Consider the following 21,867-nt stretch of genomic DNA (forward strand, 5'->3'; position numbering starts at 1 on the left):
ACCAGCACTGCCAGCCAGCTGCCAGCGGGGTCCTCCTCTGGCTCCCCAGCGCTGGAGAGCAGCGGAAGCTCCAGCCCCCCTGGGCCCGTGCGGATGCGAGACCGCTCCCGCTTGCAACGCCGGGCCCAACATCCCTACAGCCGGCCCGGACGCCGCCACGGGACCAGCCGTGCGCCATCCCCGAGCGCTGGTCCTGATCCCCCTCCACCCGCACAATAAAGTTGGCCGTTAATCTCTGCGCTGGGACATTGCACGCTCATTCGTCGGCTTCCTCCTCCTCCTCCACCTCTCCCTTTCTTGGGGGGCAGCCGTAGGGGCTGGGCCCAGAGCGTTGTCCTCTCCCTGGCGGTTGGCAGCACCTTCCCCAGACCTCCCTCCTCGCGGGCTGGCCTTGGCCGGCTGCCCCGCGCCATGGCCGTGGGCTTCGGCTCTCTGCCCCCGCCGCCGGGAGGGTGGCCCGGCACGGCCCAGTCGGCACCACCGCCCATCTCCGGCAATGTGGGCTGTGCCCCCCGCAGACGGCACGGCCCTCACGGCTCGCCCCCCAAAATCACGCGCCCCGGCCCCAGCGACTTTTGACACGCTTCAACTCTGTCTCCTTCTCGATAAGGCTATAACCCATTTCCCACCCTTGTTGCCCAGGTTGGTGAGAATTGGGGCAAAGTGGCAAAGCTCCTTTCCCTGGAAAGTTGAGGTCGGTGTCACGACTGTCTTTGTGACATGGAGAATTCTGCAGCTTGTGTTTCTACAGTAGCCAAAGGCCATTCCCGTTCCCCAGCTCCGGGTCCTGTTCTCCAACGTGACTGCTGCTGCACCAGCTGAAGGCTTCCTTCTTGCAGAACAAGCCAAGAAATCCTTTTTAAGAGAGACTGCAAACACCTGGTCAGGAACGCGCTCCTCAGAGCTCAGGAGAGCCAGGGCAGTACCTGTTACTCAGGGCTTGAGTCCCGTCAGACGCCCTTTAGAGCAAAAAACCCACACGTGCTCTACGGCAAGGTAACAGGGGGCCTGGGAAATGTCAGTCATCCAAAAGGACTTCCCTCCCGTTGGAGACCAGCAAGTACCTTTCTAGTGCAGGAAGGAGAAGAGATGTGGTTGCAGAGTGACGGCTGATCAGCTCCGCGGAAGTTGGCGCAGAGCTGGAAGGCTGAATCAAAGAATAACGGTGACCAAAGCGCAAAGAGAATCCCCTGGGCTGGCTGTACAGATGTGAACCACCCTCTGCTCTTCAGGCAAACTAGAGGTGGTCTTACGGTGTGTGCATTGAGCGCCTTCCTGACAGGCCTTGATGCAGCATGCGAGTTGCTTCATTACAGTAGGGAGCAGCTGTCCTCTCTGAGGAAGGCAGGGGAAGCTGGGAGACCCGATGGGCTTTCCTGCCAACAAAGAGGAAGGAAAGGAGGTACAGAGGGTCCAAAAGAGAACTCGGTGGCAGCGCTTTGTCCTTCTGCTCTTGCCTGCTGTGACTGGGAAGACGTGAGCTCCGGGCGCCTGTCGTATGGGCTGTTGCATCATACGGCTGACGGGGAGCTGGGGACGTCCAGCTGGCAGGGCCAGACCTTGACGAGGTCTGCACGGCAGAAACATGCAACGAGGGAAAAACTGATGTGATTCCTGGGTTTAATCTGGCAGCCTTGTGTTCTTATACTGTTGGGCTGACCTAATAATATGAAGGTAGCTTTGAACACCTGGAACTTCTTTTTCGTGTCCTATTTTCCAGGCATCCCTTAATCTACGGTCTTCCTCCTAGGGAGGGTGAGTCGGGCCCGGTGTTAGTCAGCAGAATTTGCTGCTGGGGGCTCTCAGTTAGCGAGGTTTAGGAATACCTCTGTGGTGCCGCTTTGGGGAGTTTCTCCCTGCATCCGTCCTCTCTCCAGCACTGAGGCAGGCATTGGGAAAGCTCGGTGCTTGCCCCTGCATCAGCACCTTCATCTCACTCAGAGGTGGGGATACAGCACTGACCTTCCGGCACCAGGAACTGTCAGGTAGGCGGAATGATCCTCCCGTCCATCCAGCGCTGCAATAAAGAACGCCTGCTTTCTAACACTCCAAAATTGAGCCTTAGAGAATTTCTGAAGGGCCGACTTAACGGTAACAGTCTCAGTTAATCCCAGGCGCCACAGGCCCTGTACCTGCTGCCATCGCCTCCTCTCCATCAGCTGTTTTCCAGTCTCTTCCACCTCACCCCAGCTCAGGTGCTCAGGGCTGACTGGGGGCTGGCGACCCTCGGGGCAGCCGCAGGAACCGCTCCGACCTTGGTTGTGGGGTTGTCCCTGGGGCTGAGCGCTCGGGCCCAGGGCTGGCGACCACGGAAGGGCCCGTGGGCCGTGAGGAATCCAGGTCCCCCCAGCCCCGTCCACGCTGGGAGATACCTGCCCCTGCCCCTGGTCTTATCCCCATCCCTATCCCCATCCCCATCCCTATCCCCCTCCTCGCCCCGGCTGCCCCCACCCCATCTCTCCTCCATTTCTCCTCAGGCCGCTCAGCCTCCCGCCCCCTCTAGCTGTGACTGACAGCCCGCCTCCGGCTCCGCTGATTGGCTCAGCCGTGGCCAATGGCGCAGCTGTTGCCAGGCCGGCAGGGGCAGCCGAGGCCTCTCCTCACAGAGCTGCCCCCCGCCGCTGGCGAAGGTGGACGGATGGATCCCCGGAGGGATGTCCCTGACTTTTTCTGGGAATGCTGTCCCGGAGCCCAGCCAGAACTAGGGCCGTGCCTTCCCCAGCCCGCTCTTCCCCCGCCTTGTTAGGTCTCCTTGTTGCCACCAGCTGGTTCCCAAGGCTGGGCCCGGTCCGCTCTCCTGGAAGCCAGGGCTGTGGCCTTGGCTTTTCGCCCTGCTCCCTCCCCTCGGCATCCTCAGCTCCACCACCTCAGGGTCACTGCAGCCAAGGCTGCTGCCGACTTTCAAATCCCCAACCAGTTCCTCCTTGTTCACCAGCGCCAGGTCCAGCACAGCACCTCTCCTGGGTTCCTCCATCTCCGATTGGGTTCCTCCCTCTCCTCTGGCTTCTTCCATCTCCGACTGGGTTCCTGCCTCTCCTTCTGGGTTCCTCCCTCTCCTTCTGGGTTCCTCCATCACCAGCACCAGGTTAAACAGAGCACCTCTCCTTCTGGGTTCCTCCATCACCAGCACCACGTCCAGCAGAGTACCTTTCCTTCTAGATTCCTGCCTGTCCTTTGGGTTCCTCCATCTCCTTCTGGGTTCCTCCCTGTCCTTCTGGGTTCCTCCATCACCAGCACCACGTCCAGCAGAGCACCTCTCCTTCTGGGTTCCTCCCTCTCCTCTAGGTTCCTCCATCTCCTTCTGGGTTCCTCCATCACCAGCACCACGTCCAGCAGAGCACCTCTCCTTCTGGATTCCTGCCTCTCCTTCTGGGCTCCTCCATCTCCTTCTGGGTTCCTCCCTCTCCTTCTGGGTTCCTCCATCACCAGCACCACGTCCAGCAGAGCACCTCTCCTTCTGGGTTCCTCCCTCTCCTCTAGGTTCCTCCATCTCCTTCTGGGTTCCTCCCTGTCCTTCTGGGTTCCTCCATCACCAGCACCAGGTCCAGCAGAGCACCTCTCCTTCTGGGTTCCTCCCTCTCCTTCTGGGTTCCTCCATCACCAGCACCACGTCCAGCAGAGCACCTTTCCTTCTAGATTCCTGCCTCTCCTTTGGGTTCCTCCCTCTCCTTCTGGGTTCCTCCCTTTCTTTCTGGGTTCCTCCATCACCAGCACCAGGTCCAGCAGAGCACCTCTCCTTCTGGATTCCTGCCTCTCCTTCTGGGTTCCTCCATCACCAGCACCACGTCCAGCAGAGCACCTTTCCTTCTAGATTCCTGCCTCTCCTTTGGGTTCCTCCCTCTCCTTCTGGGTTCCTCCCTCTCTTTCTGGGTTCCTCCATCACCAGCACCAGGTCCAGCAGAGCACCTCTCCTTCTGGATTCCTGCCTCTCCTTCTGGGTTCCTCCCTCTCTTTCTGGGTTCCATGGGTTTCCTTTTGGTGAGGTGGAGTAGTAAGGGCTCAGGTACATGTTCAGGTTACCATGTGTAAACTGCTCTTCTGGCAACTGGCTGTGTACGCTATAGGCAGGAATACATATGTGAAAATAACATAGCTTAAACTCACAGAAAGAATAAGCTAAGGCATTGTGAGTTTCTTTGCAAAGGAACTTATTAAGATAGTTCACAGTGAAAGAAAGCTTTTATTCCAACTTCTGCAAGCTAAAAATATGAATAGGCACAATTACTCCGAACTCAGTTAATAATGATTGTTAGGTTGGTGTGACTTGATAGAACCCTGGACCCTAACAACAAGCTTCAGATGGACTTGTACACTTTTTCCCTATGCTGTGGTGATACTAGTTGTGAATTTTGAGGGTGAATTTGTGATATATGAGAAAGCAAACTAAATTCATACCTACCCAGAAGGTGATAGAAAACATGGGAGGGTAGGTTTCTGTCCTTCTTAAATCTGTGTTTTCCAATTTAAGTGTTTCACTCTGAAGTAGAAATTTTTACTGTCAAGTAGGGGAATAATCTGATATTTATTTTTTTTTAAATTGTGATATTATTGCAGAGCCCTACATACTTGAAGCAATAAAACCTGTAAAAGTCACATGGCAAGAAGATCCACGTTTCCAAGACAGCAGTTCTGAGGGTGATGATGAACCAGAGGCATCAGAAAGTGAAAGGGACAAAGAAATGCAAGTTATATTTGTATTTGTTGTCTACTTGGTTGTAGTTGTTTAATGCTATGAAAACATTAATAGCAGCACTCAGGTCATGGGAAACAAACATCTTCATTCCACATCTCTGAACAATGGAAGTCTTCTTAGGAAACTGTTCCTTGCTGCACAGAATGTAATAGCCAAAAATCCCAATACCACACTTGATTTGAAGTTGAATATAAAAGCTGAGTTTCTAGTTCGATGCATGAGAATTTAACTGGGTAGTGGGTTTGGCCAAAAGTCAAATATATATTAAGTTTTCTTAAGAAGTGGTTTTTTCTAGAAGGCTATACTTGGTTACTATGGAGTAGTGTTCTTCAATGCATACTATTTTTCTGAAGCATTACAGCTTTAATTTTCATTAATGGAATTTGACAGTAACTTTTATGATGCTAAAATTCCTTTGTGTTTGTCTAGGTTTTTCTCTTTACCGCAAACAGAAGGTGTTAGATTTTTCTTCTTCTCCAAAGATGATGAACGACTAAGAGGTATAACAGAACTTATTCACCTCTTTTTTGTAACTCTTAATGAAATTCAATGAGGAAGAAAACCCTGCCTAGTTATTAATATTTTGTAGTTAAAACACAGATGAGGGGTTTAAGAAGAAAAAAAAATAATAGCAGTTTTCCATCATTACTTGTGGTATAAACTGTGGTAGCACATCCCACAAGAAAGTCCTGGTAAAATAAATGCTGAACAGCTATCTTGCTTTCCTGTTTTCTTATAATTGCCTAATGATCTGAACATAGCTGGTCTTTTAGGGCTTAGCAAAAAAAAAATATGTAAATATTCTTATCAGCCACATACGCCCCATGGTTCTTGATCCTAAATAACGTGGGGGTTTTTTCTTGTGAATATAACAAATGTCAGTGTTAAAACCAAACAAAACAATAATAAACAAAACAACACCCAAAGGAAAAAAAAAATCAAAAAAACCTCCCAAGCAATGCACAGGACAGCCTTAAATAATGTTTGTTTTCTGAGATAACGATCATAAAAAGTTACTGTGTTAATACAGTTACTGTACTGTAATCTTCCAGCCTATCTGATTACAGTGCCTGTCAAATTTGAGCTCTGAATCCTTAGCAGGCATGAATTTTCCTGGGAGATGTGCGATAATGGTGCTGAGCTTTTAATGAAACAGATGCTGTTTCACTGCACTTTACATTGCAGCATATTAAGGAAACTGCTGCTGCTTTTTATTTTTCTTAGTACACAAGGCTGTAATACATAACATTTCTGTTTGAGCCAACCATGTTGTGGGGGCAAGAGAGGAATATGAAGAACAAGCCTTCTGACTTGATTGCTGTGATGCTCATAAGATTTACAACCACCACCATATTCAGAATTGTTTAACTGTATTAATTTGTTCTTTGTTTTGTGCAGAGGGCCCTAAGTTATTTTGTAGATCAATAGACCTCGGTGAAGAAAAAGATGGTTGGGAAGACAGACGTAGATTATTGCTTGAGGTGAGTATTTTAACATCTGTTACTTGGTAACTGCAGCTGAAGGCTTAGCATGAGGAGGAAACATGGCTGCTTATTTGCTTAATTTGCATTAAAAATTAATTCAGGACCTTTAGAAGGGCTTGAAACTTTGTAATTACCAGGGAACTAAAATTTTTTTAGTATAGAAGTGTGTATAACATTATGTTGTGATGTCCGGTCAGGTAAATTACCGAATCTCTGTTATCGTACAGGACCAGTTACTTTATTGCATGTAAAAAAAGTGCTTGAGACAAACAGGTGAATTTGGAAACTTTTCACAATATTATGTTAAAATTTAAATATTTTCAGGAATGCCGGAAGAAGCATAAGGATGCAAGAAGGAAAGTGAAAACAAAACAATAAATCTTTCTTATCTTACTGGTCAGAAACGTTTCATGTTTCTTCTTTGAAGAAGTTGCAGAAAAATGTTTACTTTCAAAATTCTACTCTTTCAAAGATCTAACAGGAAATAATATTCGAAAAGACTCTAAAACCTGGTTTCTAAATAGGTACATGTTTATTGCGTCACTTCAGTGTTTGTACCAAGATTTGGTTTTATGTCTATATGGGTTAAATATGACTTGCTGCTTTGCCAGATTTTTGAGAATTTGATCATGTAACAAAGACAATATGGGGTTATTTTGCTGTGTTCTTAGGCCCCAGTGCTAAAGGGGGTTGAGAAAGAGCAGGTGGCTCTGTGTCTGTAAGACTATATAACCTGTATTCTGCCAAACATAACAGAGATCCTGTTTGAGATTCCTTTACAAATATTTGGAATGCATTATTTCCAGAGTAAAAGTTTACCAGAAGTTTATGAAAATACATATATAACAAGGAAGACTTATGAAATGGGTATATTTGTATTTCTTCACAGAGCTGATTTTTCTACTTTTTAATTGAGTGTGTACATTAATAAATAATAAGGACAAATGTTGCCAGTGGTGTATGCTTGTTGTTGAATGAATGATGTTTTTTACATATAAAGTCTTATTCTTAGGTCTGTTTGGCCTATATGCTACTGAGGGTCTGCTGGAGCAGAGAGGCTCTGCCAGGCCCACCCTGGGCTCCCGCTGCCAGGCCTTGCCTGGCCCCTGGCCCCAGCCCAGGGGCAGCCGGGCGCTTTGCCTCTTACCGGTGCCCAGGCCAGCACACGCGTCGCACTCCCAGCTGTCCGTGCTGCTCCTCAAGTCGGAGCAGCGTCTGTGGGTGCCCTCGGCAGCGCAGGAGCAGCACAGGAGCAGTTGCCAGGGCCTGGGGAAGCAAAGGGGTTCATGGCTGGGAGGACAAAGTGACCGCAGCACGGGATTGTCCGGCCGAGCTCTCGGTCTCGGTCCTTGCGCCTCGAGCCCTTGGCGAGACAGGGTTCCCGTACAGAGCCCCGGGGTGCAGCCTGGGACAGCGGGGTGTGCGTAGCAGAGAGTGTGTTACAGGCCAGAAGAGGACCTGGAGGAGCAAAGGGCAGTCGTGATGATGTGGAATAGTTCAAGTTGTGACTTTTGGGCAGCAGCAGCAGGAAGATGGGCAGTGCAGTGCTGGGGTATGGATCCAAATTGAGGATGTGTGGTGGGTTGACCCTGGCTGAACACCAGGTGCACCCCAAAGCCGTTCTATCACTCCCCCTCCTCAGCTGGACAGGGGAGAGAAAATATAACAAAAACTTTTCTGACGTAAACATAAAGCCCCATTGCCTAGTAGTTAGTTCCTAAACCCTAAACCATGTCTAGCTGTTGTTTCCCTATTATATTTTAACAGATGGGGGCTGTACGCACGACTTTAGCAGCAGGATTTTATTCAACCACCCTGTCTCCATTGCCTCTCTTATATTTCTACAAGCTTACCATTAGCCTGTGGATTCCAAGGCTGAAATTTCTTTCATTCATTTAATACTCAAAAATCTCCTGTACTATTTCTACAATAAAATGGGGTCCTTCTAAAATACCAAACTTAGGGGTAATTTCTTTTTATAAGGCCTTAATTATTTCCCTAGCCTTGTTGGTACGACATGGAAAGGCCTCTGGCCAACCAGAAAAGGTATTTATCATCACCAGTATTTGTATGAATTTCACCTTGGTAGTTCCATAAAACCTATTGGCCAGTATTCCCCAGGAGTTATTCCTTGTATCACAACTTCTCCTATAACCCTCTTGGTAATCTTTGGATTATTAGCACAACAAAGAACACATCTTTTAATTATTATATCTGTTAGATTTTGCATTTTTGGTTCTGCAGCCTATCTTTTGGCAGTCAATACCAATGCATTTGCTCTTGAATGTGTTTGTTGATGTAATCTTTTAAGTAAAATTTTCAACATCTTTTCAAAATTTAAGAATTGTTTCAAAGGTGCCACCCATCATCCCTGATCATTTTTAGAACAATCAAATTGTTCTGCCAATTGATCTTCTCTCTCAGTATATTGTGGAAGTGATAATTCTAAATGAGGTGTTGGAATTAAGGCTCCTTCAAACTTTGACTCTTTTAGAGCTACTTCTTTTGCCACCTGATCTGCTTTTTTATTTCCCCTTATAATTTCACTGTTCCCCCTTTGATGGGCTTTACAGTGTATTATTGCAACTTGCAGAACTGCCTGTAAAAGTTTCATTATTTCTTCTCCATATTTAATTGGGGTTCGTGTGAGCTTAGAAGTCCTCTTTCTTTCCAAATCGCTCCATGTGCATGCACCACTCTGAAAGCATACTTAGAATCATTATAAATATTGACTGTTGGCCAAGTTCCAAGGCTTATGTTAATGCTACCAGTTCTGCCTTTTGGGCAGAAGTATTCTTAGGCAGAGATTTAGCTTCTACAGTTTGAGTAGACATTACCACATCTTTTCGCCTTCCTTTCAATACAAAACTGCTCTCATCAGTGAATAGCTCCCAACTCCACATCAGGCAAGGGTTCATCCCGCAGGTCAGGTCTACTGGAATACACCTGTGCCAATAGTAGTCAAACAGTCATGATGCAATTCGCTGGATTCAGAAATTGGGAGTAAAGTAGCAGAATTTAGAGCAGAAGTCATTGAAATTGCTACATTATCTTGTTCCAGCAATGCAGCTTGATGTTTAGCTAACCTGCTTGGTGATATCCAATGACATCCTTTGTTTTCAAGAAGAGGCAACACGGCATGTGGTACAAACACAGTGATTGGTTGGCCTAATGTTAATTTTTGAGATTCTTCAATCAACATTACGGTAGCTGCTACTGCCCTCAGGCAGGCTGGCCATCCTTTACTGACTTTATCTAATTGCTTGGAAAAGTATCTGTCGTGGTTTAACCCCAGCCAGCAACTAAGCACCACGCAGCCGCTCACTCACTCCCCCCCCACCCAGTGGGATGGGGGAGAAAATCGGGAAAAGAAGTAAAACTCCTGGGTTGAGATAAGGACAGTTTAATAGAACAGAAAAGAAGAAACTGATAATGATAATGATAACACTAATAAAATGACAACAGTAGTAATAAAAGGATCGAAATGTACAAATGATGCGCAGGGCAATTGCTCACCACCCGCTGACCGACACCCAGCCAGTCCCTGAGCGGCGAATCCCTGCCCCCCCTTCCCAGTTCCTAAACTAGATGGGACGTCACATGGTATGGAATACACCGTTGGCCAGTTTAGGTCAGGTGCCCTGGCTGGGCATGAGAAGCTGAAAAATCCTTGACTATAGTCTAAATACTACTGAGCAACAACTGAAAACATCAGTGTTATCAACATTCTTCACATACTGAACTCAAAACATAGCACTGTACCAGCTACTAGGAAGACAGTTAACTCTATCCCAGCTGAAACCAGGACAGTATCCTACTGGTCTTTTCCAGCTTCCCAGTTTTTGTATCAAAACTCCTAGTGCCACACACTGTCTTTCATGTACATACAAATAAAAGGGCTTTCTTAAGTTTGGAAGTCCTAAGGCAGCGGCTTCCATAAGCTTTCTCTTAATTTTATCAAAACTTTTTCTACATTCTGGTGTCCATTCAAGGATCTCCTCCTTTATAGCAGCATAAAATGGTTTGGCAATTAGTCCAAAATTGGGGATCCATAAACGACACCATCCAGCCATTCCCAGAAATCCTCTTAATTGTTTTTTTGATGTAGGAAGAGCGATCCTACAAATTGCTTTTTTCCTTTCATTGCTTAATTCTCTTTGTCCTTTCATAATTTCAAACTCCATGTATTGGAGCTTTTCTTTTCCAATCTGTGCCTTTTTCTTAGAAACTCTATAACCCACCAGGCCCAGGAATTTAAGCAAACTAATGGTGGCTTCCAAGTGGGCCTTGTAATTATCAGAACCAATTAGTAAACCATCAACATATCACAGCAAAGTCACAGCATCATTATCACTTTGCCATAGTTCCAGCTCTTTAGGCAGTATGTTACTGAACAAGGTGGGGCTATTCTTGAATCCTTGGGGAAGAACAGTCCAACGTAGTTGTGTCTTTCTCCCTGTAGTTGGATTTTCCTACTCCAAGGCAAAGATGGTCTGGCTGTGCTTATCCACAGGAATACAAAAAAAAGCATCTTTCAGGTCCGATGCTGTAAAATAAGCGTTACTGTCAGTGACTGAAGCAAGGGGAGTGTATGGATTTGGAACCACAGGGTGAACATCTACTGTCCTCACGTTAATTTCTCATAAATCCTGTACCAGTCTATACTCTGAAGAATGAGGGTTTTTTACAGGTAAAATTGGGGTATTCTATTCTGGTTGGCATTCTCTTAACAGTCTATATTCTAAAAAGGAGCTTATCATAGGTTCTAAACCCTTTCGGGCTTCTGGCTTAATAGAATAATTGTCTTTTTCTTACCAGCTGGGCTCCCGGTTTAAGTTCAGTCCTTACCAGAATCAAATTCTTCGCTCGTCCAGGTATCTTCGATGCCCATACCAAAGGTGTAATTGCATTTAGTACTTCTTCTGGAATATACGTTTCTTCATCGGGATTTTCTTCAGTTATTAAACATATCTGGGCTTTCCAAGCTGTTTCTGGAGGAACATGCAACTGAGCGGAGTCTTCAGAAAAGGTTAGTTGTGCATTCAACTTACAAAGTGTGTCCTGTCCAAGCAGTGGTAACGGGCATTCTGGCATATAGAGAAATTCATGAGTTAATTTAGTATCACCAATTGAACACTCCATAGGTTTTAAAAATGGTCTTAAGGTTTTTTGCCCTGTCACACCAACAACATTTATTTTAGTTTTACTTAAGGGACCCTCACAACTAGTTACTACAGAACGTGAGGCTCCACTATCAACTAAAAAATGTGTTGTCTCATTCCCCAGCTTAACTGGAACTAGAGGATCGGCTGGGGAGATTTTAGTAGATTCCTCTGGTCCCCTTCAGTCTAACCCGATTTTTGTCATTACTTTAATAGCCTCCTCTTTCCTTTTTCCCTTATCATTAGGGAGATTAGGGCATTCCTTTTTCCAGTGTCCCTCCTATCCACAGTATGTGCATTGATTTGCTCCTAAAGGGACGTTGTAATTTCCTCTGTCATAACTTCCCTGTCCTCTTCTCCCTTGAAATCCACCTCTTCCACGTCCCCTTCCTTGCCCTCTGCTTCTCCCATCATTTAGGGCAGCTACAAGGGATGCCTGAATTTTGGCAAGTCCTCATTTTTCCTTCTCAGCCTCCTCATCTCGATTATTCTATACTTTATATGTAATGGATAATAACTATGAAATTGTCATTCCATTTGCCCCTTCTGCTTTTTGCAATTTTTTTCTAATATCTGTTGCAGCTTGACTGATAAACGACATATTAAACAACTTTAAATTGCTGGGACCTTCTGGCTCTAAATCAGTCCCTTTTTGTGCCACTCCGCACAATCTCTCATAGAAAGCAGAAGGGGTATCTTTATCCCTTTGTCTTATTTCATATAATTTGGATAATATGCATGCCTTCAGGATTGCTTTACTGTGATCCAACCACCTATTTCCAATTTAATAAATCAGGGGTGGTAAATGGTACATGTACGTATACTGGTGTTGCTTCTGGTCCCACTGCTTGTCTAGGTGGAGCCTCTACTATAGGTTTCTGTTGTCTTGTTCTTCCTGAGACTGGACTCGTATTATCACTTTCTTCATCCCTTGAACTATTCACTTCTAAGTTCTTGTAGGGGGGGATATTAGTAATTGTACATCCTCTTTATTTTCTCCTCTCTCAGATTTCCCACACCCACATCCAGTACAACATGATTTGGTTCCTTTTTCCTTTTTTTGTTAGCTTTCAACGCATATATAGCAATTTGTCACTAACCCTAACCCCCTACTTCTTCCCTAATCTTGGCAGTTCCAAGTGGTTCTTCGAGGTTTATTGACCCAACCACAATCTATTACCTTTTCTGACATAAACATAAAGCCTCATTGTCTAGCAGTTAGTTCCTAAACCCTAAATCATGTCTAGTCGTTGTTTCCCTATTTTAAATTTTAAGAGATGGGGGCTGTACACAGGACTTTAGCAGCTCTCTGGTTATTTCAAACATATTATACATATTACTTGATAATATTTTTATTGAGGGTAGCAACCGCCATGTCCCGGGTGGGGAGTTAGGGGTCGGGCACGTGCTCCCCAGCCCCTTCTCTCTTGCCCTGCAGTCCACCGTGACGCACAAGCGGGAGCTACTTTGTTAGTTCCCCTGGGCCTGGGGTGGGTTTTGGCATGTATTATCGGAGCGTAAATCTGAAGGAGGTCAGTTTAGCTCTAGAATTACCGAGGCCTGGGAAACGAGCTTTGCGTTGCTCCTTTACCTGCAAGGAGGCTGTAGCTGTGTTTCCACGTGGCTCCCTTGATAGGAGCCTGTACCGAATCTGGGCACAGCACTGCCCTGTGCTTGCTGTGGGGTTGATAAACACTGCAACGAGCAGCATCAGTTTTAGAGGCGTTGGTTACCAGACGTAGCCTCCAACAATTGGATTCCAGTTCCACAAGGTGAAAAACGTCAGCAATGGCTTATGTCAGAGCATCCCCAAGTAACTGGAGGCACTCTTGCTTATGACTGTTGTTGCTGTGCTGAAAACCCACGGGTTGAAGTACTGCCTCAAGATAGCACAGATGGCAATATGAGATATAGATCTATAGGTATGTGCATATAAGAAATCCCTTCCCAGTGCAGCTTCCGATTGGGGCAGCTTTGGCACTTGAGTTTTGTTAAATGTTAGACTTGTTCTTTTTGAGACTCATGGTGATTTGAGCAGTAACTTGGGTGCCAAGGTAGTAACCGATGATCCGAAGTGAACTGGTACCTTACCACTTGCATGTGCTTCATTTGACGTTGAGCTTGATGCTTCTAGACTAGAAAATAGAGGGGAGGAAGGAAACGTAGTAGCGTAGGCGTATACACGCACACATGCCTGTAGGTATGTCCAGGTGTGCGTAATGCAGGTCATATTCATGAGCGGTTCATACATCCAAGGTTGTTAACGGGATAGGAAGCATGTGACGTGCTGCAAACTTTGTAAATGTTAACTACGGCATTTCCATTGCTCTGTTTTGATGCTGCGCTTATCTGATTAAGGACTAAAATAATGCCCTGCTTAGGGTGACAGTCCCTCAGAGTGTTTGAGGATGAGGGGTATTACCTGGGGGCGAACAGCAGTGGCTCTTGTGGGACAGCTGTGCCAAATGAAGGCAGATGAAGTTCTGGCGTTCATCAAATCACGCCAGCACAGGTCACGATCCTCGTCTCCTGTCAACCCTCAGCATGTCCAGGTAAAGCGAACAGGGTAGCTGTTGAAACAACCACCTTTAATTAACAATCTTGATAACTGCTGACTAGGGAACCGGGTGCTGTTGGATACCAATGGCAAAAACTATTTCACCACCTAATAAAAAAAATAATAATGTAAGGGGCAAAACATTAGGATTCACATCCTAAAAGAGTTGTCAGATTTGGGAAAATTGTGCTTTTAATGTTCCTTAACTGGTGGTTGTGTCTGTGTTCCTGATGAATTTTGTAGCAGTCATCTTGAAATATTTCTTAGCTACAGGTTTTACTGGAGTTTTGTAGATAATTACTTGTGGATTTTACAATGCTTCTTGGTGTACGTTGAGGTGAAAGGTGTGTGTGGCCAGGGGAAGAGTAAAGGTTTGAATTTTATGGATATTTATACACACAGAAATAGACATTAGTGTATATTAAAATGTATTTAAATAATGATGTAATGATTACAGGAACCATATGTTTATGTAATACATACACTTTTTGTGTATGTGTAGTGGGTTTATGCTTTAGTACTATACAAAGGAAGTATTGTGGTAGTCAGTTCTTACGCTGCGTTCCTCAAATCTGCTGGTTCTTTCCTGTTTAACTTGAATTGTACTGGTCTGTTCATCAATTATTTATTTGGTGTGTGCCTTTCCCCTGAGAAAAAGGACTTGGTCCCGATCGTACTTGTTCACTGTAGCTATCTCCATGGCAGGTTAAATTTCTCACCATCTATTCTGTGTTTTAGTTTCCTTCTCACGCAAACCATGGTGACAAACAGTACCCAAAAGGCTCTGGTGCTTCCAGACAGTGGCTTGATGGCTTGCGTAACCTACCTCTAGCCCCATCCCACGGAACGTAGGAATGGTGTTACAAGTAAATAAGGTAGCGTCCTGCTTTAGGAAGAAAGTGTGTTGGACTTGAAAGCCTTGGGTAGGACAGGAGGAGCATGTCTTCTTGGGTCAGTGATGAGCCTTGGCATGTACTATGTGATCTAGAGTTGATGTCTGTCGCCACTTTAGCTCTAGAATTACTCTGAGACCCAGGAAGCTCCGGTTTCCTTAGGCTGTGACCTAAGGGAGTCGAGATAAAGACAGTTTAACAAGTGCCGGGAATAAAAAAGGAAACCAACTGATGTGACAGCAACCACCGACCACCTCTCACCAGCAGGCAGATGCCCAGCCATCTTGGTGCAGTGGCTGCCTTGGAAAGACTCCCCCAGTCGCGGTTTTCTTGCTGAGCATGACGCTACGTGGTACGGACCGTGGTACCCCTTCGGTCAGCTGGGGGCAGCTGTCTCTGCTGTGTCCCCTCCCAGCCAGCTCGCTGGGGCAGCAGAGTGAGAAACAGAGAAGACCTTGGTTCTGCATAAGCAGTAGCTAAACATCGGTGTGCTGTCAACATTGAAAACAGCACCGTGCAGGGTGCGATGACAAAACAATTACCTGTATCCCAGCCAGGCCCAGTACAGAAACCCTTCTGTGCCCGCTCACGATTCTTATTCCTGTGAGAAACCCATGAAAAATAGGGCATTTGACTTATCGGGGAGAAATGTGAACACACTCCCGATCTCTGGCTGGCATCTCACTTTACTTGCATGATCTAGAAGGTACACACAAGTCTACGCGGTTTCTTCTGCACCTTGGGAAAGGGCTCTCTTGCCTCGATTTCCAGGGAGAAACTCCCCAAAGCGGCACCACAGAGGTATTCCTAAACCTCGCTAACTGCGAGCCCCCAGCAGCAAATTCTGCTGACTAACACCGGGCCCGACTCACCCTCCCTAGGAGGAAGACCGTAGATTAAGGGATGCCTGGAAAATAGGACACGAAAAAGAAGTTCCAGGTGTTCAAAGCTACCTTCATATTATTAGGTCAGCCCAACAGTATAAGAACACAAGGCTGCCAGATTAAACCCAGGAATCACATCAGTTTTTCCCTCGTTGCATGTTTCTGCCGTGCAGACCTCGTCAAGGTCTGGCCCTGCCAGCTGGACGTCCCCAGCTCCCCATCAGCCGTATGATGCAACAGCCCATACGACAGGCGCCCGGAGCTCTATGACGTCACTGGGCGTCTCCGTGACGAGCCGAGGCCTCTCCCCAAGGCCACCTGGCAGCCGAGACCACAACCTCTCCTGTGTGATCGCTGCCTGCCCTCGCTCTCGCCGTGCTCTGCGACCGAGAGGTGCAGCGGCCGACAAGCTCATCCGCACCCAGTCCGATGGCCAAGATGGAGAAAGGTGAAGCGTTGCTGCTCCTCCCGGGGAGGTTTCACGCCGGGTCTCCACCAGGGAAGCCCCTCGGCAACTCTCCCGCTCTTGCCGCAGGCTCGGTAGCCGCCTCCGACGTGGACGGAGCCTGGGTGGGCACCTGGAGACCTCATCGCCCACGCGGCCTCATCATGGCCCAGTTCACCAGCCCGGGACCCAAGTACTCGATCCCCGGGACAACAGGTAAAACCACCGTCGCAAGCGGGGTGCACCACATCCGCTGCCTCCAGGGGACAAGCAGCCACGGCTCCGTTCCCCGTTGCTCCAAGCCTCCATGCTCTCAGCTGCAGCAAGGACACAGGCGGGCCAGAGGAAGGCTCAGGCTGCTCTGGGGAAAGCCCGGGAAAAGAGCTGCCGGACTCTGCTGAGCACAGAGGTGGCCATAGCAGCACAGGAGGAAGCTTCTTCTCTGTCTTTGCTCCGAACTTGCTGCTCCCACCTCATCCTTTCCTTCTTCTCTTCTTTTTCTTCTCCTCCTTCTCTTCTCCTCTTCTCCGCCTCCTTCTTCATCTTCTCCTATTCTACTTCATCTTCTCTTCCTATTCTTCTCCCCCGTTTTCATCTTCTCTTCTTCTCCTTCAACACCACCTTCTCCTTCACCACCTTCTTCTCCTTCACTTTCTTCTTCTCCTCCATAATAGCAGTAAGGTTTCAATTTCTTTCCCACTGGGGCTGCGGGAAAGCAAAATGTGACAGAGGCGATCTTTACATTTGCTTTTAGTTAGCATAGCAACGGTTTGGGGATTTAATACTTCGTAACAATTGCATTTTGGTGGTATTCTGATTACTTGCACAGTGCCTACACTGTTCTTGCCGGAAGTCATTGTACCATTGTATTGGCCTGCCGGTATCATTCTTGGAGGACAAAAACCACACAGGAAGGGAAATTCTTGTGGCCAGCAACTCCAGCTACTCCACTTAGAAAGTAGCTTTAAATATGGAGTTGCAGGGAGGCGTCCTTTCACAGGCTTTTCTTCCTAGGTTACCTGGTTCACAATCCCACCAAAACCAAAGCCCCAGCGTACACTTTCCAAAGGGCCAAACCTCCCGGCGCAGACAGTTGCTCTCCGGGCCCTCGGTACTACGTCCAGCCCTCCATCACCAGGAACGGGAAGTACGTGGCTCCGGCACAGCACATGGGCGGACTTCCCAAGATAACGACCGAGGTCACCCCTGGACCAAGTGAGTACCATTTCGCCAGCACTTCTTCCAGGCGACACAAGCAGCACACCTGCCTTTTTGCCCTGTGCTACCGGGGCACAAAACCATCAGCTCGCGTCCCGAAGGAGCTTCAGAGGTTTCCAGGCAGAAGGCAAACGTGGCTGAGCACCTCCTCCTGACCTTTCCTCTTTGGCTTGAGGAAGAGAGCCCGGCTTCCCTGCTTTTCTCTGCTTCTCCCTAGGTGACTACTCCACCGACAAGGCCAACCAACACCTCTACAAATGCGCGCCGGCGCCGTCCATGGCCTTCCGGCACAAGGCCGTCAAAACCGATGAAACTCCAGGTAAGGGAACTCGGGGAAATACACACGCTTGCAGCCCGCCTGTCCTCCAGGGAAAACCTGCCGGGCAGCTTTTTTGACAGGCCTAGCGAAAAGCCTACACAGCAGGGCGCAAGGGTCTCTTGACGAGCTTGCTTGATGTCCCGGAGCACCAGCTTCTCCCATCCCACAAAAGAACCGGCAACTCGGGCTTGGAGCTGCCGACACACGCCACGTGCGACAAAAGACGGAGGCGTTGGGAGAGGGGCGAGACATCCTTCAAGCTCCTCGCAGCAGGCTTGGCAGGCTGCTTCTCTCCCACCCAGGCGCTGCTCCTCTCCCTGCCGGACTCACACACGCTCTCTTCCCGTTCCCCTTCCAGGTCCTGGCACCTACACCCTGCCCAGGCTGGTGGGACCCAACACAGCCTACACCCACGCCAGCCCCTGCTACTCCATGAAAGGGAAGAGGAAGCACAACGGCTTTGCTGAAGACCTCGCCAAGGTGAGCTACGCTTCTCTGCTGTCTCGCAGCTGCTCTCCTCAGGGCCGGAGGGCTCCGACGCCGGCTGCAGCCTCTCTTCACGCCCACTTCCCTGCACCAGCAGCAAACCCCAAGAAGCCGTGGGTCCCGTGGCTCTCCTGCTGCCAACAGCAACGCCGACACCCGCAGTCCCTCGCTTTCCAACACTAACAGTTTTGGTGGGGCAAAACTCATCGGCACTAATGGGAATCTCCCTCTCCTCTGCGAAATCTGCCTCTCTGCAGGGGAACAGGAGGGGCCCTTGTTCCAATCGCTCCGTGCCTCTCACGCCACTTCTCTGGCCAGCCAGCTCAACTAGCGCAGCCCGCGTGGGCACCCGGCAAGAATCAACTTTTGTTGTTCTTGTTTGCTGCCTTTTGTACCCAACAACCTCCCTGCCTCTCTTACAGACGCCAGGTCCTGCTGCATTCCCCAAGGTGGAAGTGGACACCTACAAAAAAAGGGCTCCCATGTACACGATGGGAAGCAAAAGTGGAATTGGAGGTGACAAAACAGTGAAGCCAGGACCGGCAGACTACTGCCCGGGAAAGGTAAGGCAGCCTGCCCAAATCTCCTCCCCTGCTTTGCAACAACCAGCCCTTAAGCATCTCCCCCTTCCAACGGGGCTTCTCAGAACTCCAGACCACCTTACTGGAGTGACAAACCGCAGGACAGCAGGCCTGCTCCCTTGCCTTGGCCCAAAGCCGAGCAGAGTGAGGCCAAAGAACACATCTTTGCCTCTGCACTAGCTCAGGCGCTCAATGCTGACACGTGCTCGCACATTACAAGCTCTTCAGGAGGACACACTGCTGCAGAAGGCACAAGCAGAGCCAAGGGCAGACCCTTCTCATGCAGGGGGGATCACCTGGGAGGGCAGGGGCATCTAGCAAAGTCTGGCTGGAGCTAGAAGGGCTCTGGACTTGGAGCAAGTGCCAGTGCCAGCTCAGCTCCAGCCATGAGCTTGCCCTGCCAGACGGAGTGGGCACATCGCTCCATTTTGTGTCAAACCAAAGCTCTTTGCTTTGAGCAGCCTTCTGAAAACACTCGAGGGATGGATTTTACCTGCCCCTAGCCCCTTTTTTTTTCTCTTGCCTTTATATGCCTCTCCGAAAAGGGAGAAATGCCAATCAGTAACAGCAGCAGACCATTAGAGATGTCCTGATCACACAGGAGGTTTCCAGCAAGTGTGCCACTGGCACAGGGGGAGTTAGCTGAAAGTGCCCGGGCACGCACACAGCAATGCACGGCAAACGGCAAATGCACGGCCATCAACTTGTTATGCCAGACGGCCTTCGCCGAAGACAAAAGTCTTCTTGCGAACAAGGCACCACGGTCACCTTTTTTTCTTCTCGCTTTTCCCCTTCCAGGTGACGCTGATCAAGCCCCAGGCCCCTGCTCCCACTTTTGGACTCCGCCATTCCCTCTACACAACTCCTCTACTGTCTCTGCAGTAAAACAACATACCCCCAAAGGTCTGGTCTGTTCACCTTCAGCTGTGGCGAGGGGGGGTGCGCGAGGGCGAGGAAGGTGAAGGTGCTGGTCAACTACCACCGGCACACGAGCGGAGAGGTTCGTAGCCGGGGTGCGGATCATCAGGGAGAGCAGCAAGAGAGGAACCTGCAGCCCAAGGCGACGGCTGCATCCCGGGAGCACGGCTGTTTGACGCAGCCCATGCCAAGGCATCCTGCCTGCCGGGGGGGGTTCAAAAGCACGCGCAATACTCGCTCGCTCCATCAGACTGCACGGCAGCCTTGCAATGAAGGCAATCTGGGAAGCGGGAGCCAGGTGGGAAGCTGGAGCTGTGGGATCTGGTGGTGTGAGCCCAGCCCTGAGTGGTACAGCAGGGAGTGACAGTCGGTCGTTCCACCAGTCGCCGCCGCGCAGTATAGGACCCGCAGCAGGCGGCTTTGGGGCCTGGATGGCGTCACCCGTCGTCCTGAGACATAGGCAAAGCCTCTGCTTATGTCCTAATGAAAGAGGAGCCCAAGCACCCCTCGGGAGTCTGTAGATACCGAGAGGAGTGAGAGTGACGGCAACGAACGGGCCTGAAGCATGTCCCCCCGTCTTAGAGGTGCTTCTTTGCCGAGAGAGGCAGGGCACGAGGCGGCGATGGTTGTGTGTAGAAGTGTGCCAGGGAGCTCTGCCTCTGCGTAGGAGAGTGGCCCGGTCCTCCGGTGCCAGGAGGAGCATCCATCCCAGGGGTGCAGAAGTCTGGAGGAGGCTCGGACTGCAGGGGTTTACAGGAGAGCCTCCTGCCAGCAGGGAATTTGGGAGATGCTTTGGCAGGGCTTCCGAAGGGCTGATACAAAGACGACAATTCCTGGTGCCGGAAGGTCAGTGCTGTATCCCCACCTTTGAGTGAGATGAAGGTGCTGATGCAGGGGCAAGCACCGAGCTTTCCCAGTGCCTGCCTCAGCGCTGGAGAGGACGGTCAAATCCTGCCACCTGTGTTTTCCTCCAGGAACAGGCCCAGCTAGATGAGAGGCTTGATGTGGCCTCTCGTGGCATTCTGGAGCAAATATTTGAGACAGAGTCACAGGAACTTGGAACCACAGGTACGTGAGCTCTTCCACAGAAGGCTGGTGTCACGTGGCTACAGTGAATGGTGGGGTTTAAAACCCAAGGAGAGTTGTGCAAGGCAAATCCCAGGATCAGAGCCTTGGAGTACAAGGGAGGAATTTTTGTCTTGTTCAGGAAGTTCCTGGGCTGGATGTCACCAAGGCAGGCGCAGGCAGGGCAGTCGTGCACTCAGGTCATACCAGGGAGGAGAGAGCAGGGACAGCACTCTGGCACCCAGGATTAGTAACAACAATTTCTGCTCTCAACTGGGGCTGGGTCAATGTGCAAGTACAGTACTGACCCAGATATGAAAAGGAGGGTGTTGATACAAGATGCTTTACATCTTGTGTTGCGAGAAGAACAGAGTGTCCTTGCTTTGCTGACTAGTGGTGGATAAGAAAACCTGTATGTTGCAAAATGTGTAAGATAGATAGCAGAGGAAATTGCTTTTGGTTGACCTTGCAATTCCCTGGGAAGATGAGAACCTTAGGCCCTTTTAGATAATTGAGCTTAAAAGCATCAATATGTGGCTTGTGTTAAAAGAATGAAAATCAAGAAAAGATAGATATTAGAGTTACTAATGAACATTCTTCAGGATAAGTTGTATCAAAACATGTAAAGTGTCCCACTGCGCAGAATCACTAGAAGAGAATGAACTAGCAGACAAGCCAGGAAGATTAACAAAGACCACCAGAGGACCCCTGAAGACCACCAAATATCTCGACGGCGCCTGCACCGAGGGCATTTACAAATATCATCGATATCCTGGAATTCAGATTAATATGTTAATTACTTCCAGGAAAAATCATGAATATGTATATTCATTTTGTATATAATCTCAACTGTTGAAAGAATTGGTGTGCATGATAGGCGGAACGATCCCCTGTGCATCCAGTGCTGCAATAAAGAACGCCTGCCGCCCCTAGACCCTTCTCTGAGGAGGAGTCTGGAAAGCGAGGGGGTCTGCTCTGAACCTCCTGACTCAACGGGAGGGATCTCCTTATTCCCTCAGTTGATGTATATGGTTACACGGTTTACAGAAGTAGTCTTATGCCAGTTCCTGTTGTGAGAAACCCTGCCACCTACTACCACGCCTCCCCAGTTCAGTTGGCTTCTGTCATGAATAAAATCTTCAACCGATCGTTTGGTGTCGTT

General features: G+C 48.7%; 1 protein-coding gene and 1 non-coding gene across 6 annotated transcripts; both read left to right on the forward strand.

The window, feature by feature from the left end:
* The first annotated feature begins 4,289 nt into the window (after positions 1-4,289).
* LOC142042735 (ciliary microtubule associated protein 1A-like) lies at positions 4,290-19,778 on the forward strand. Of its 5 annotated transcripts, XM_075052951.1 has the most exons (11): positions 4,298-4,681; positions 5,123-5,193; positions 6,092-6,174; positions 10,996-11,206; positions 15,847-16,121; positions 16,209-16,334; positions 17,133-17,333; positions 17,554-17,655; positions 18,014-18,135; positions 18,564-18,704; positions 19,521-19,778. In XM_075052951.1, the coding sequence occupies exons 5-11, from the start codon at positions 16,103-16,105 to the stop codon at positions 19,605-19,607; spliced, it is 798 nt and encodes a 265-aa protein (XP_074909052.1). In that variant the 5' UTR covers positions 4,298-4,681; positions 5,123-5,193; positions 6,092-6,174; positions 10,996-11,206; positions 15,847-16,102; the 3' UTR covers positions 19,608-19,778. The 5 variants fall into 5 exon arrangements, 4 of the variants coding, with proteins under 4 accessions (XP_074909050.1, XP_074909051.1, XP_074909052.1 ...); XM_075052950.1 differs by having other exon boundaries at positions 4,297-4,681; positions 15,847-16,334; XM_075052949.1 differs by lacking the exon at positions 19,521-19,778 and having other exon boundaries at positions 4,290-4,681; positions 15,847-16,334; positions 18,564-18,902.
* On the forward strand, positions 14,847-14,931 carry LOC142042988 (small nucleolar RNA SNORD45). Its single transcript, XR_012653905.1, has one exon. It is a non-coding gene; the product is annotated as a small nucleolar RNA SNORD45 (small nucleolar RNA).
* Positions 19,779-21,867: the final 2,089 nt, after the last annotated feature.

This window comes from Buteo buteo, chromosome 21 (genome assembly GCF_964188355.1).
Source record: "Buteo buteo chromosome 21, bButBut1.hap1.1, whole genome shotgun sequence".
In the NCBI taxonomy this organism is placed as follows: domain Eukaryota; kingdom Metazoa; phylum Chordata; class Aves; order Accipitriformes; family Accipitridae; genus Buteo; species Buteo buteo.